General features: G+C 48.4%; 6 protein-coding genes across 6 annotated transcripts; 2 read left to right on the forward strand and 4 right to left on the reverse strand.

The window, feature by feature from the left end:
• Window positions 1–404: 404 nt before the first annotated feature.
• Window positions 405–1,510, reverse strand: P152DRAFT_499435 (uncharacterized protein; the record flags this gene model as incomplete). Its single annotated transcript, XM_033682296.1, has 1 exon — window positions 405–1,510. The coding sequence occupies exon 1, from the start codon at window positions 1,131–1,133 to the stop codon at window positions 405–407; it is 729 nt and encodes a 242-aa protein (XP_033529732.1). The 5' UTR covers window positions 1,134–1,510.
• A 1,026-nt stretch (window positions 1,511–2,536) lies between these two features.
• Window positions 2,537–4,709, reverse strand: P152DRAFT_462912 (uncharacterized protein). Its single transcript, XM_033680435.1, has 3 exons — window positions 4,180–4,709; window positions 3,749–4,130; window positions 2,537–3,556 (listed from the first exon to the last, which is right to left on the reverse strand). The coding sequence occupies exons 1-3, from the start codon at window positions 4,369–4,371 to the stop codon at window positions 2,991–2,993; spliced, it is 1,140 nt and encodes a 379-aa protein (XP_033529733.1). The 5' UTR covers window positions 4,372–4,709; the 3' UTR covers window positions 2,537–2,990.
• Window positions 4,710–5,406: 697 nt separating this feature from the next.
• P152DRAFT_257122 (uncharacterized protein) lies at window positions 5,407–6,228 on the forward strand. Its single transcript, XM_033674757.1, has one exon. It carries the CDS (start codon window positions 5,603–5,605, stop codon window positions 6,155–6,157), a length of 555 nt encoding a protein of 184 aa, XP_033529734.1. The 5' UTR covers window positions 5,407–5,602; the 3' UTR covers window positions 6,158–6,228.
• Window positions 6,229–6,830: 602 nt separating this feature from the next.
• Window positions 6,831–8,680, reverse strand: P152DRAFT_453167 (uncharacterized protein; the record flags this gene model as incomplete). The annotated part of the gene is made up of 5 exons (XM_033678344.1): window positions 6,831–7,064; window positions 7,120–7,362; window positions 7,798–8,109; window positions 8,488–8,532; window positions 8,570–8,680. 5 exons carry the CDS (start codon window positions 8,678–8,680, stop codon window positions 6,831–6,833), a joined length of 945 nt encoding a protein of 314 aa, XP_033529735.1.
• Window positions 8,681–9,510: 830 nt separating this feature from the next.
• P152DRAFT_257128 (endo-1,4-beta-xylanase) lies at window positions 9,511–10,712 on the forward strand. Its single transcript, XM_033674758.1, has 2 exons — window positions 9,511–9,900; window positions 9,958–10,712. Exons 1-2 carry the CDS (start codon window positions 9,611–9,613, stop codon window positions 10,361–10,363), a joined length of 696 nt encoding a protein of 231 aa, XP_033529736.1. The 5' UTR covers window positions 9,511–9,610; the 3' UTR covers window positions 10,364–10,712.
• Window positions 10,672–11,998, reverse strand: P152DRAFT_462916 (cutinase). Its single transcript, XM_033680436.1, has 3 exons — window positions 11,499–11,998; window positions 11,291–11,443; window positions 10,672–11,238 (listed from the first exon to the last, which is right to left on the reverse strand). Exons 1-3 carry the CDS (start codon window positions 11,847–11,849, stop codon window positions 11,062–11,064), a joined length of 681 nt encoding a protein of 226 aa, XP_033529737.1. The 5' UTR covers window positions 11,850–11,998; the 3' UTR covers window positions 10,672–11,061.
• Window positions 11,999–13,713: the final 1,715 nt, after the last annotated feature.

Genomic DNA, 13,713 nt, shown 5'->3' on the forward strand with positions numbered 1-13,713 from the left:
ATCAAAGTAGAAGTTATTCCGTTGAGCCTGACTTCCAGCTTCTCTAGATTGATCCGCCGGTTTTCGAGTCGAGTCCCAGCATGAATCCTTACAGTCTAGGTCAGCTCCTATCCAGGGATCTTCAAGGGAGCATTACAGATCACTGTATCGGTTGAAGATTGCTGATGGCTTAGTGCTCATCGGGTTAATATAATCCTGTTTTACTGGGTCGCAGGAGTATCTCGATCATATGAAGGTGCAAACTTTGCAAAACTTGCGAAGAGCATTTCAAAATCCCCGGTAGTCTTATACATGTGAGTAGAGGGTGTTTCCTCTAATTGTTCCGGCACGCTCATGTGTTCCATCATGCAGGGGGAGATTACCAATGCATGGTCAGACAAATTTTGTATATGCACCTACAAACACTAAACAAATAGACACAAACTATGGAGGTAGTCCAATAATCGAGGAAAGGGTAACTCTGAATTGTCCTGGACGAAGCGAGCCGCTAAAACTATCTGCAGGCTGTGATTTGGCCGACGTTTGGTTAATGGTTTTGCCGCCGCTGGCGGTGGCTCAGCCGATTGAGCTGATTTGTTTAAAAGGTCTCCCATGGTCATGATACGTGGACCTGTGTCCCCTCTGACACATCCAGCTCCAAGGCGTCCGCCGTTCCCTGTTGTTTCCTTGTCGGTCGTCCGTTGCTGTTGCGTAGCACTGTCTATTTCATGGTTCTTGTTTTCAGTTCCCACATAAGTGTCATTCCGCGAACTACTTCCAAGTCTGCAACCGTGAGCTTTGAAGTGGCTGATTTTAGTACAGATATTAAACCCAATCGAGTTCAAATATATGTTTCCGTCCCTAAAGACCAGACTCTGAGCGAATTTCCAACTCTGAAGGCGACAGTCTACCTTAGACTGCTCCCTTAATCTCGCTCTTATAATAGCATCCATTATACTCAAATCCCCGAGGGCTAGTTTGCAGATGTCGGTACAAATGTCGAAGGCTTGTAACTCGATGCAATCGGATCTTGTGTGCTGCGCGATTGTTCCTCTGCGGCGGGAGAATTCCGTTTCGAGGCCGGTTAGATCAGCTCGTCGTTGATCTAGATCGTTGCTGATCCTACTTAGAATAGCTTTGAACGTTTCTGGCATGTTGGGATTCTAGGAGTGATCATTCGCGATATAGTAGTAAGTTAAATTGCTGGTTAGGCGGCCACGGTCCGAGATCCAAACACCGTCATTATTACAGCATAGCAAGCAATAGGATGATGACATCACTCGGCGATAACCGTTACCGTCTCTACAACTACAGCTTTCTCTTATCCATAAGTTTCCGATCCGAACCAGCTTATTATGATAGTAGAATGCAAACGCCAGGTCTTAACGCCAAATATACCAATCTACGTACTTCTAGATGGATATATATCAATCAGATCTAAATCAACTTCTTAGGGCGCAGACTCCACTAGCAAAACTTCTTCACAACCTTCTATCGGCTTCGAGAACGGGTGCTAGGGGCTAACCATCCGTATTTCATTTCTTCCTCGAATACGTTAGCGGACTGGGATGCGGAACAACGAGGTGCTCGCACGGTGAAAGAAGTTAGAGCAAGACCCTGACAAAAGCGGCTAGGATTGCTGTGGCTTGAGGGCACTCTTTTAATAGACCCAGCGGGTCCCAGTAAGTTACTGTACCATCGAAATGTCCGGATTTGTGCCGCCAGCAAAGATCTCATTAGTCGATATTTGACGAGAGCCAGACGACTCCGGTGTCCTAGAGGAGGGCGGAGTTCCTCTCTGAGGGCTTTTACTACATCCTCTCTAAGGCCGCAGCGTAGAGCATACATGAGGTACGCCCTCAGCTGTCGAATATACTTCAGCGCCTCTTTGAAGCATCTCAAGGACGACCATCTCATTCTTCCATTTGGTAGCATATATATGGGTGCAAAATGAGCCTTAATAGTGTCACAGAATAGAGGAAATCCCCAAGAATTATCCCCGTATTGGTGATTATGTCACCAATGGGATAAATTCCGGACCAAGGAGGAAGATAAAACGCACGAACTCATAATGGAATCAGGGCAAGGACTGTAACGCGAAACTCGGTTTATCGAAACAATACTAGGAAAGGGTCACGTGACGTAGGCACGTGACTTGGAGATGTCTCTGTCCTGTGTCCTCACAGATTAACAGCAGAGGGGAATTCGGAGGTGGACCGGTTCACGAAAGAATAACTAGAGGCGTCTGTTCCCTGAATGGCGTTCCGTCACACATCCTGAGTTCTAATATATAGATGATGGTAGTATAATTGAGGTTTTGGTGTGGGTTGAGCGTTTGGCGTCGGAGTACCAATAACCGGAGGTTGTAGGGCGGTAATGGGGCACGGATATATAAGTACATGAAATTGTTGGGTGAAGCTTCAAGAGGTTCAGTTCATGTTTATGACTATGGTATCATTCTAAATTCTTTAAGTATGAACAAACGGTTACTCAAGTCTATATATGAAGGTAGTGACCATCCGTAGGCGGAGAACCAGGAGATCACAATACATATCAGGCTGTTTTTTGACTTGAAAGACAATTCTCATTGGCTTGTGCAGCTTCTGACGTTGGCCGGTCATAATCCAATGTAGGAGCGGTAGTATTATGTATAATATGTCCCATCATGGGACTCGTTTCGTTACGCTGAATCGAATGCCATACTCCCAGGACCATGAGTTCGGAATGCTTATCATATACAGCACTCCACTAATTCCTGACTCCGTATGTAAGGATCCTTGCAGTATATAAGGCCCAATACCCAGGTTCCGCCTGAGCATGGATACTGGTGTCTCTTTTGGCATTGTGTCGCAGTTGGTTGGGCCGTTGCGTCTCACACCGTATACTGATAACTCCAGTGTATCCGACTTTTTATACAGAATCTGCCTTGGGGGGAACGGTAGACACAGCGTATCCGCCGTGTAAATCTGAAAGGAGAAAAAGGGTAAGGAAGAACAAAATGTAATAGCAACTCAAGATTTCACGAATTCCGTGCGAATATCTAAGTCCGTCTGCTTCAGAACAACTCTGTCGGACTCAAGTAATTCGTATTCGCTGTTATCGTAGGTTCCTGGGTAACAATCGCTGGTATGGCCTGGCCAAGCACCCCTCGACCTTGGGCTCTCCGATTTTAAGTCATAAGCGCCCCGCCGCATCGTGGTCCATTGACTTGGATGGGCCCCGCTGGTTCTGCTGCTCCCGTTGACGGTGATGCCGACACGTCTCAGGGCACGTTCAAAGAATGCCTTGAGACACGGCACGCAAGCGGCAACGATTCCAAGGTAGACCTCAACAAAGCCCCATACCAGTAGGTACACGCTATCCCAGGTGGGGTCCATGAGGGACGCGGTTGAACCATTATCGGGGGTTTTGAAGACGGAGACGCCGCTGACCACCCTAACGATGCTTGCAACTGATGCGCAGAGACCCATGGCCATGAGAATGGCGAGGACTATCTTTTCGCGGAGGGGTCGATTGATTTTGAAAATGAAGGTGAGCGGGATGAGAGAGAAAAACACGTCGCTGATGATAATAATGACTAGGTAGGACGCCGTTAGTAGGTGACAATGATGGGAGAGGGCAGCAAGCACAGTACAAGGACCGCTCCTCGGTTCCACTATTCATTCCTCTTTGAACATGCGGAGTAGGAGCGGACGGTAAGAACCGATTAAAGTGCATATAAAGGTCTGCTTGGATCGATTTCAGGTAGGACGAAAAATCAGTAACGCACTTGAAGTTGAAATTACGGTATAGAATCCTTTCTTTGGTTTTCTGCAGTGCGCTGCTAACTCAGGTTTCACAGCTCGGTTCCAAAAGTCGCTGGTCGGTATACATTCCGTTGATATAATGACAGTGTACGCGATGGCCGCTCCCATAAGAATGACGATCGAGCCCCACATGCCCCATATCCAGATCTTGCTTCGTCGGATGCGGAGGAGCATGAAGGCTACACTGATCTTCGTGAAGGTCACCGACCACATCAGCGCAAGCTGGGAGATGTAGGTCAAGAGCATAATCCCAACCATATGGTTGGGAGTGACGGTAATTGCATGGCGGCCAAAGCCGTAGGCCGCGCTCTGGCACGTCACACCAAACAGAATTATAGCCAATATCTACAGGCTTTAGCGTTGAAGAATTACTAGCACACGCAAAAGGACTTACAACTGATAAGGTGATGCTATAATCATCCCAACTGACCCTCATCTTCGGCCGGATCCGTGAGTAGAGCCGTAAGCCATAAAACCCCAAGGAAAGGAGCAGTAGTACTGTGAGAGGCCCAAGTAGAACGCCTTGTCGGGACTCATTTGGGTCGGGCGGAGGGGCCATCAATTCCGGGTTGACGTTAGCGGCCATCAGGAGAGTAAATTACGCTTGACGACGACGAGCGTAAGCAAAGGCGAGGAGACGGGTAAGGGTTGAAGTTCCAACAGCACGGTATCCTCCCAGTCATTGAGACGGAGCTGCCCGTTTCTCGTGCAGGGTCGATCATGAAGCTACTGTCGCCGGAATTTAACAAACGAATAGGATGATCGACAAATATCCCAGGGGACAAACAGGATGTAGACACCGCGTCGTTTTAATGCACATCCTCCAGGTTTCAGAAGGTCCAATTTTCGCCTTCGGGAGGTAGGGTCGACCGGTCTGATCCCAGCCGAAAGCCTAAATTCCTTAGCGTCTCGTGTGCCAGTAAATGGCAGGGGGGGGACGGGGGGTTGAACGGGCGTAGGAACTGAGTCAGAGCAGTAGCTCGAACCGTGGTACAAGTACGGGGTCATACGGTTACGCGACACAGCCATGAATCAATGGATCGCAGATTTGGCGGTTTTGTGCGTTGAACGGAGAATTCGAGGGTTACTGAGGCTTCTGAGTGACTCGCAGCAAGACCTAGCCGTGTGCTAGGGGAGCCGATGGGAACTGGGGAAACCTTGTCCCTGTCCCTGTCCCATGTTTACCTGACAACCTGCCCAGGCTGGAGAATCGTATTTCGCAACATCCTCTTATTTGTATCAATTTCTAGTGTCTCTGAAAATTCTGTGCCATACCATGCCTGCCATGCCCTCCCAAGGAATTGAATGGCTTATATCTGCATATCTCTACTTTAGATCCTGGGTTCGTGCCCGTTAAGATAACGGTGCGACCGACGGCGATCGAAAGTCACGAGTCTAGTCTCAGGCGATCAGGCGATCAGGCACCCAGGTTGCCATTGACAGAGTCTAAGTCAGGTACAAATTACTACTCTGGCTGAGCCATCAAAGCCATCCGAGTGCTCATCGTAACATAGTACTGCTTTTGCATTATGCTTATATAAATGCCATCGATTTCCTAACAGAGAACAGACTTTTTCATCCCTCATCCGAAACGGGAGCGGAACGTAGAAAAGCAGTGTTGTATGTGTGGCAATTCTTACGTCTGCTAGACTGCCAAATGTGCCACCAGCATTCTACCAGCGATCCTGAATATAAACCAGCTGCCTCTTTCGGTTGTTCCACTTGCATGGTGCGTGGGTAGTCCGGAATGTCGGACCCATCTCCACGGCAATCCTGTATTTTCGGCATGCCCCTTGTCAGCTCATTCTGGCCTCTGCATGACTGGACGCCTCCGCAATTCTATTCAGTGTCGAAGTACCACGTCGTTAAGCTTCAGTTTATTGTTTCTATCGGCTGCTGTGACCTCCCATTTCTTGGTGAACAGCATGGCTTTGCAGGTTCCTGTAACCACAGACACTTTTTTCCGCCCGTGGCTCATCCTCGTGGCTTTTCGCTCCCGCATGAACGCGCTCACAATTGATGTATTACCTGCCATCGAGATCGCTCCAGTTTCAATGGATCATCGTATACTTGCACAAGAAAATAGGCGAGCAAAATGTGGAAAGGCGGTTTGGAAATTAAACATGGCGTTGAGTCGAAAGAAACTTGTCAAATCGGATTCTATTGGGATTATATGTGAATCCATTGTGGCGCTTGGGCCGTGGCCCGGAATGGGAGGAGTCATGGCGGAAATAACGGAATGCGATTCATTGGTATTGACGGCGGCGCTGAGCCCCGATCAGACAGCCACTGATAAGGGGCACACACTGATACGGTTCATACCATCCGCCGGGCCAAGAGACTCTATTATTGGTCCCCGGGTGAGGAAATAATCATGTGACTGCTCAGGACAACGAAATGAGCACGCGGCTCCACTTAAAATGCTCAGTTTAGCTTTACGTTGTGAATTGATTTAAGCTTACCAGCTTACTACCAACGCCTGTACTCCGTGATATTTGGTGTACAATATGATCCTTAGTTTTCGATTGATGAACAGCCTAGAAAGGTGGGAAGTCTGCAGGCTATATAATCCGCACCCAGATGCGGTTGACTAATCACCCCTTCAACACTCCGTATAGATAATGAGTGTAACAGAATTACCGTTTGTACTTTAGCGCCATCATATCGGGTTATATCAGCGCCGTTTTCCGTTTCCAATCCTCACGTCACTCACCCACTCGTCGTCCACCCACTGTTCGGGGCCCCGTTCGGGAGAGTCCGTTCCGTGGCGCACAGCGTTCCTTGGCACGTAGCGTTCTAAACCACACGTTGATGTTGCGATCCGTGGCACGTAGCGCTCCGAACCCTCACGCCGATAGCTGAGTATCCTCGGGATAGAACAATTTGACCCAAATGTCCCGGGAGGGACCTTCTGTCGCCATCCCAACCCTGATGATGTCGAATGTAGTTTGCTGGCGACCGTCTTACCGGTAGAGGGCAAGAAATTAAATTGCATACAAAAGTTGTTCAAACTCCTAGTTCTGGACACTGACTCTTCGCGGTGACCTAGATACTTTGCAAGTTCTTCACCGCTACGTCCCACCCTTCTTGTTGGGCACCGCCGCCAGTGAGACATCGCGCTGCTCCTTGATCATCCTTTAGCAACCACATCAACCAATTAGTGCCAGCAACCCCGAATTTGCCACCGTCCTTGTCCGCCCAGGTCGCCATATGGCCAACAGGCAAGTTGCCTTTCCATGATGGAATATTGCTGGGTAGGTTTTTAAAATCACGTTCGCCCTGATAATAGATTAGCATCGACTATGAGCTGCGGACATAGTGCCAAAAAACGTACATTTTCAAAGGCGATATCCGATGAACCACCAAGGAAATAGAAGACAGGCTGGTGCAGTTTAGCGACCGCTTGTTGTGATGCTGAGTCGCTGAATGCTCCGGAGTTGAAAATCCCAACGGCCGAGACGCGAGGATCGGGTGCGACATCGTATGCCTCGAGACTACCGCAGCTCTGTCCTGCAGCAGCAATTTTGCTCGCATCAACATTAGCATATTTTCCTTTACCGGCGTTTTGAGTAATAAACTTAATCGATTAGAGCAACCATTCCGATTTAGTCAGGCTAGAGCCGCCTAGACTACCATTAGCAATGACCAGGAAGCCGTAGGAAGCCCATTCGGTTAGAGCCCCTTAGAAACCGGTATCGTCGGCAATACAACCTCTATTCCCCAAACGAGTACAGGCAGCTTCAGATCTGCGGGAATCTCCTTAAGAAGATAGATGGTGTGTTAAGGTAGACCTGGTGTTGTGAAGACGACAAAAGTAGAAGACTGATTATATTGATTGACTTCTATGGAGCCTAACTAGTTGGGGATGTCTAGATACAGATGGTTGATCACCTGACTAGTGATGCCTGAGGCATCAATCCTTGAGGATAACCGTAACACCTGGGTCAGTTGAGTGTTCCTAAGAAGATCAGTTTATGTTCGTTTTCCGCGGCTTGGCTGGAGGGATACTCACCGCTGTATACGGGCCACTGCCACCAGTGCTAGGTCCCCCCAAAGCCCCTCCGATTCCGCCGCCTCCACCAAACAAACCCACCAAGAAGTCCTCCGAGGCTTCCGCTTGATCCGCCCAGTCCTCTAAGGCCTCCGCTAGATCCTCTAAAGGCCCCTCCCCAGAATAGTCCGCCACCAGAGCCGCCCAATCCACCACTACGCCCACCAAGCTGAGGGTAGCCTCACTTGCGGCGGCCAAAAGACTAAGGAGTGCCACTGACTGCAATTTGACAGGAATAGACCAAGTGAAAAACGGAAGTATAAGCTCTGTAGCCTAAGAGATTTGTTGAGGAGACTGTGTGACCGGAGGAATAGAGGAAGCGTGATTCTGACTAGGAAGTTCATTTATATCCCATTTGATTCCGGAATGACAATCAGATCGCACGAGTCCATCTCGACAAGCCTAACGACCTTGATATTCCATGATTTTAGCTAAAGCTCTTGGCAAACGTCGTCGCGTTTTCAGTGAACGATTCGATGTGGAGATGAGATGCTGTGTGGAGAAGAGACACCGTGCCTGCTGGTCCTAAAGCAACTTAACGAGATTTTGGTGCGAGCAGAGCTCAGGACCAGAGGTTAGTCCGCGAGGGAACCGGTTCTTCCGGTCCAGAAGCGAGAATATTACATTTACGGATGATAGGGCATAACTTACCAAGATTTGCTCTAACGTTCCCGAGTATGAAGGTATTCCGTAAGGCTTAGTGGATGATCATGTTCGCTGATAGCAGTCATACAAACAGGGCGAAAGAGAAACGGGCATAGGTTTCAATCTTATCGTAGGCCCGAACCCTAGGTGCCGAGGTCTCCGCACCTGCGGTCAACTGCCTACGATAATAGATATCCATTTCTTTGCAAATTGAAGGCCGCGTAACAAAGATTATACCATATCGTTGTCAAGGGCCCAAACCACGAAGGATTTGGTAAGCTGGTAACGCTGTTGAATTGCTAAAGAGAGAAGGAGAAGATCTCTCTCACTGCGATCTGCTATTTACATCTGTGGGCAAACGGTCTACCCATCCCTTCTGCCTTAGGCCGCAAGGCCACAACACACAGACTGGGCAAAGCCCAAGACTGTCACAATCGTATCAAAATATCATCGTATTCTTGATCGGATTATCCGGAGTCTGCCCGGAGCACCCTCCATATTTCGATTAGCGTGAGAGTATCTCATTGGACCGATGTTGCCCGAACGCTTTCCAGAGGGGCGGGGCTTCCGGGAATCTAAGCCCCAACCTCTGGCCGCAATCCGTTAGAGTATTTTAGCCCTCTCGCGTAACAGACCGAATAGCGCCAAACAGATCGTACTCTAACAACCTTGATCGCTGCACCTTGACTAGCAGAAGACCTCAAAATATGAAGAAAAGAGGGAAGCTGGGGGGTAATGAGGTGGATCGTCGGCTAAATTGGTAGATCGCCCATTGGGACACCGGATGCGTGAATGCCGTGTCCTTCAAAGCTAAAATACATGAACGCGACCTAGCAACCAAAGAATCAACCTTCATCAACTTCATACAAGCATGAGAAAACAGCAATGCCCTGTATCCACGCAAAAGCGTGCCTTCGAGTGGTGGCATCGACGTTCAATTTGTTTTCGACGATGTTACCTCATTCTTAACTGTAATACGATATACGAATTACACTCCATGTTCCACATTAAGTAGCTCAGAGTCGAAGTAAAGCCATCCGAGCGGAGACGAGAGAATCTATAAGGGATAGGATCACAATTCAACAGAAGTAGCACTGAGGTGAACGATCAGCCTTCCAATATTGTCGCTATGGTTTCCTTCTATTTCCTCGTGGCTTTCGCAGCAGTTGCCGGTGTCCTCTCTGCTCCATCTGCTGACCCTGCCGTTGCTCTTGAAGAAAGCGCCTTTGGAGAAATCTCCAAACGTGCGGGAACTCCCAGCTCAACGGGCACTAATGGTGGCTATTACTACTCCTTCTGGACTGATGGTGGCTCCAACGTGAACTATCAGAACGGACCAGGTGGTCAATTCAGCCTCACCTGGTCCGGTAACAATGGCAATTTCGTGGGTGGAAAGGGATGGAAGCCTGGCGGACCACGGTAAGCATGCTACTCCAATTCTCCGACCCACCACAGCAAAGCTCACTCCTCATCAAGCAACGTCACATTCTCCGGCTCTTATAATCCCAATGGCAACAGCTACCTCGCCGTTTACGGTTGGACCATCAATCCCCTCGTCGAATACTACGTTGTCGAAAACTTTGGCACTTACAACCCGGGCTCAGGTGGCCAAAAGAGGGACTCATTTAGCAGCGACGGGGGTACCTACGACGTCTATACTTCCACTCGGACCAATGCCCCGTCCATCCAGGGTACCAAGACCTTCCAACAGTACTGGTCTATCCGCCGCGAAAAGCGCTCGAGCGGAACCATCAGCGTGGGCAACCACCTCAACGAGTGGACGAAATCTGGGATGAAACTTGGATCGTTCGACTACATGATCCTTGCTGTCGAGGGTTACCACAGCAGCGGATCTGCCTCCATGACTGTGGGGGAGGCGTAGTAGTGGTGTTTCCTAGGATCGGTCTGCATACCGGAAAGCAGCGTTGCACCGTGCCTCAATTTGACGACGGGATTTACCAAATTCGAGAGACCCTATAGGTATCCGCCTGTTTCCAATGCAACGAGCAAAACCCACCTGATGCCTCCCATGGAGACTCATTAAACAGGCTGATTTCTCCTTTGTACTGATACATCGCACAGATGATTGACTCCACCCATTTCACATATAAATTGGCATATTCCTCATGTACATAGACAACTTCCTCCTCAGAGGATTCAATACGCCCCCCATCTGAGACGTCTTTGCTCTTCGTAGGCATTTCATATCCCCCGTGTCCGCTGTGTAATCATGGATGAGTCATTAGATGACTAATCTCACGTATAGTTATCACTAAGTTAACTTAGGTTAGTTAACTTAGTTTCCGACAGGATTTTTGAATGAATTCGGCTAGGCCAATGATAGTCCTGGTAGTCACAGATGTAATCATCTAAGCTAGCGCGAAAAACTGAGCTACGGGTATTCTGTTTCTATATGCTTAAAATACTCAAATACCGAGTAGAACTTTGCTACATGGGATCAGTCGGCACTTGTGATGTCTGTAGTTTTATCTTTCGTTGGTATCACGAGCGGACTGAATCGCGCGTTCGATTTTGCGGATTGTGTTGTTTGCCAATTCCAAGACCTCTGGTCTAGAAGTCTCAGCTAAGCAGTATCTTGCTCTTAATGAATTCCATGGCTTGCGTGCCGTATTTTCCAACATATCCTTGGTGGGTTTGCTGATCATTTCCCTTGCAACAATACGGGTCAGGAGAATCGCAGTAAGACTGGATCTTGTCACCACCAGGGCAGCTGAAACCCTTGGGACGAGCGGCAAACTGGTAAAATTTAGCCTGAGATGCGGTGCCTGTAGATATCGGGATAACTTACGCCACCAGTTTTGCAGGTGCCGACATTGTATGGAAGACCAGAAACATTGTGTGGATCTCCCATCAAGATCGCTGCCTTGACAGCAGCCAAGGCCGGACCGGAGAGCGGCGTTCCAGCACCTCCACACAGAGCATTGTCCATGATTTGGCCCCCCTTGAACTAGTAAGTATTCTTTTGAATCTCAAATCCGTCACAATCATGTCCTCACCTGAGAGTATCCAACTAGAATGATCTGGGTATTGGGGCACTTCTTGTTGTAATTCGTAATAGCCTTCACCACCTCCGCCGTTCCTTGGGATGCCGAACTGTCATAGCTGATACCGCCGCAGCTTGCCTGGCCACCGCATGCCGGGTAAACAATGGCTTCTGCACCTGATCCGGGGAAAGCAGACTTGATCTGGTTGACGAGAGCTCCAGCAGATCCATAGCCTTGAGAGACAGTGGTTTCACGGGCGCCAAAGGTGTAAACTTTTGGGCAGCCTTGTCGTTTACTGAGTTCCGCTCCGTTCGCGAATGTAAGACCTCCGAAGAAAAACCCAATGGCTGTAAAGGACTTCATGGCGTGATAGAGGAACCATGCAACACTTCTGCCCTTCTATACAAGCGCCTTTCTAGAGAAGCGAAGGAACTGGCACTATTTATAATGTACGAATAGCAGCTGTTATTTTATCTAGCCCTGTATTAGGGCTAGAGTCGGCGTAAATTGCGTGTGAGATAGATGATTGTGAAAAGCAATCCGTGTCTAGGTGAACTACCCTGTTAAGTTTAGCGTGCCTAATCGAGAAGTTTACGCCCCGCGTTTTTAAAGAGGAAATCTGTAGGTACTGTAAGAGTCTCACTGTCGGGAATCTCCAATCGTGAGGCAAACATTGAATTGTTGCTATGAAGGAGGAATCTATCTAAGGTGTGCGAGGCGTTTATCTGTTCTGGTGTTTACAGAGCAAACGGGCCACAGGGCCACAAGGCATCCAGGTCTGCGGACCTCTGATCCATCACAGGTACATCGCTTTCCACCCGTTCGCGTCGCCGTGCGTAGCCAGGGTATGAACCAGTCATTAACACACTTCCACGCAACGTACAAAAGGTGCAGCTTCGTCCTGGCTCTGCGGTCTCCTACTACTACTCATCGCCTACTCGTTGGAAGCACTAGGACCAGGAGACGGAGGTGTTTGAAGTGACTTGCGGGACTCGAGCGTTGATGTAGCTTCATTGCCTCATCGAGTAGATTTGCTGACACAGCAGCCGTCTTTCGTGACATGCTTGCGGTAGAACTTAGAATGTGCTCTCTGTAGCTCTCGGTGAGACTCAGCAATGGCTCAGTTAAGGCTCAGGCTGCTTTAGACTTTCGCTCACCCTCTAGGATAGGTACCCAGGATATGTCTTGCGACTTTCGGCAACTCGGTTAAGTCTATTAGTCGTGAGTCAAAGACAGTAAAGACTAGTATGATTTTCCAGGACACTCTTCCATGCAAACCAAGGATCGGACATATGCCAACGCAGCCGAATCTACACTAACGCTAGAAATGGTCCGCAAGCCGCATTGACGGTTCTGTGGGCCTTCAAGATGAGCAGAGCCCGCATACACCAAAACAATCTCTGCATCGGGAGAAGTAATGCACAGTGTATGGGAAATCGTTTTGTCGCTTGTATAGACATCATTATGGTTGCTAAGAAGGCAGCTTACAAGTTACCCTAATTACAGTTATACTCTTCGCCGACATACCTAAATATATAATAACTGTCAGAGCACACAGGGGTGGAATCAGGTGAGGAGTCAGCGAGTAGCTTGTGAGTAGCAAATATATAGAAAAGGGTGTGTGCCCCTTATGACTAGAGACTGATCCTTAAGGAATCAGGAACAAGAGGACGTTGGTATGCGTGCTAAGTACAATGCTAGGAAGGAGTCACGTGACGTAAGCACATGACTTGGAGATGCCTCGTGGTGACAGCTCGGCTGACCCTGAAAAAGGTTCGGCTCACCATCCTAATCGGGTTAGGTTAATCACGTGAGGTCAGTTGACCTATGTCTATGATCGACGTTGGTCGGCTCACCTTTCTGGATACACACATCTCAATTCAACCCCACACTCCCTCTAACTATATGGAAAATGCGTAAGATGTTTCAAACATGTTTGAAATATGTATATTAATAACCATGCTGTAGCTCAATCTCCAATTCTTCTATCTGAAGAGAATTCTGATGATGAGAGTAATGAAGTCGACCAAGAAGATCTCCAGCTTATGTTTGATGATGATTTCTATGAAGAATCACATATTGCAATTGAGGATGGTGAAGTAAGTATCTTCCTGCGTAATATATTTAGAACATGTTCTGAAGCTAATCAACTATATCGATCGTAGGTATCACTCGATCAGATCACTATTCTATCTAAAGCAGTATATCACCCTCTATCGACGCTCTA

The sequence above is a fragment of the Eremomyces bilateralis genome, assembly GCF_010015585.1.
Source record: "Eremomyces bilateralis CBS 781.70 unplaced genomic scaffold P152scaffold_43, whole genome shotgun sequence".
NCBI classification, from domain to species: Eukaryota; Fungi; Ascomycota; class Dothideomycetes; order Eremomycetales; family Eremomycetaceae; genus Eremomyces; species Eremomyces bilateralis.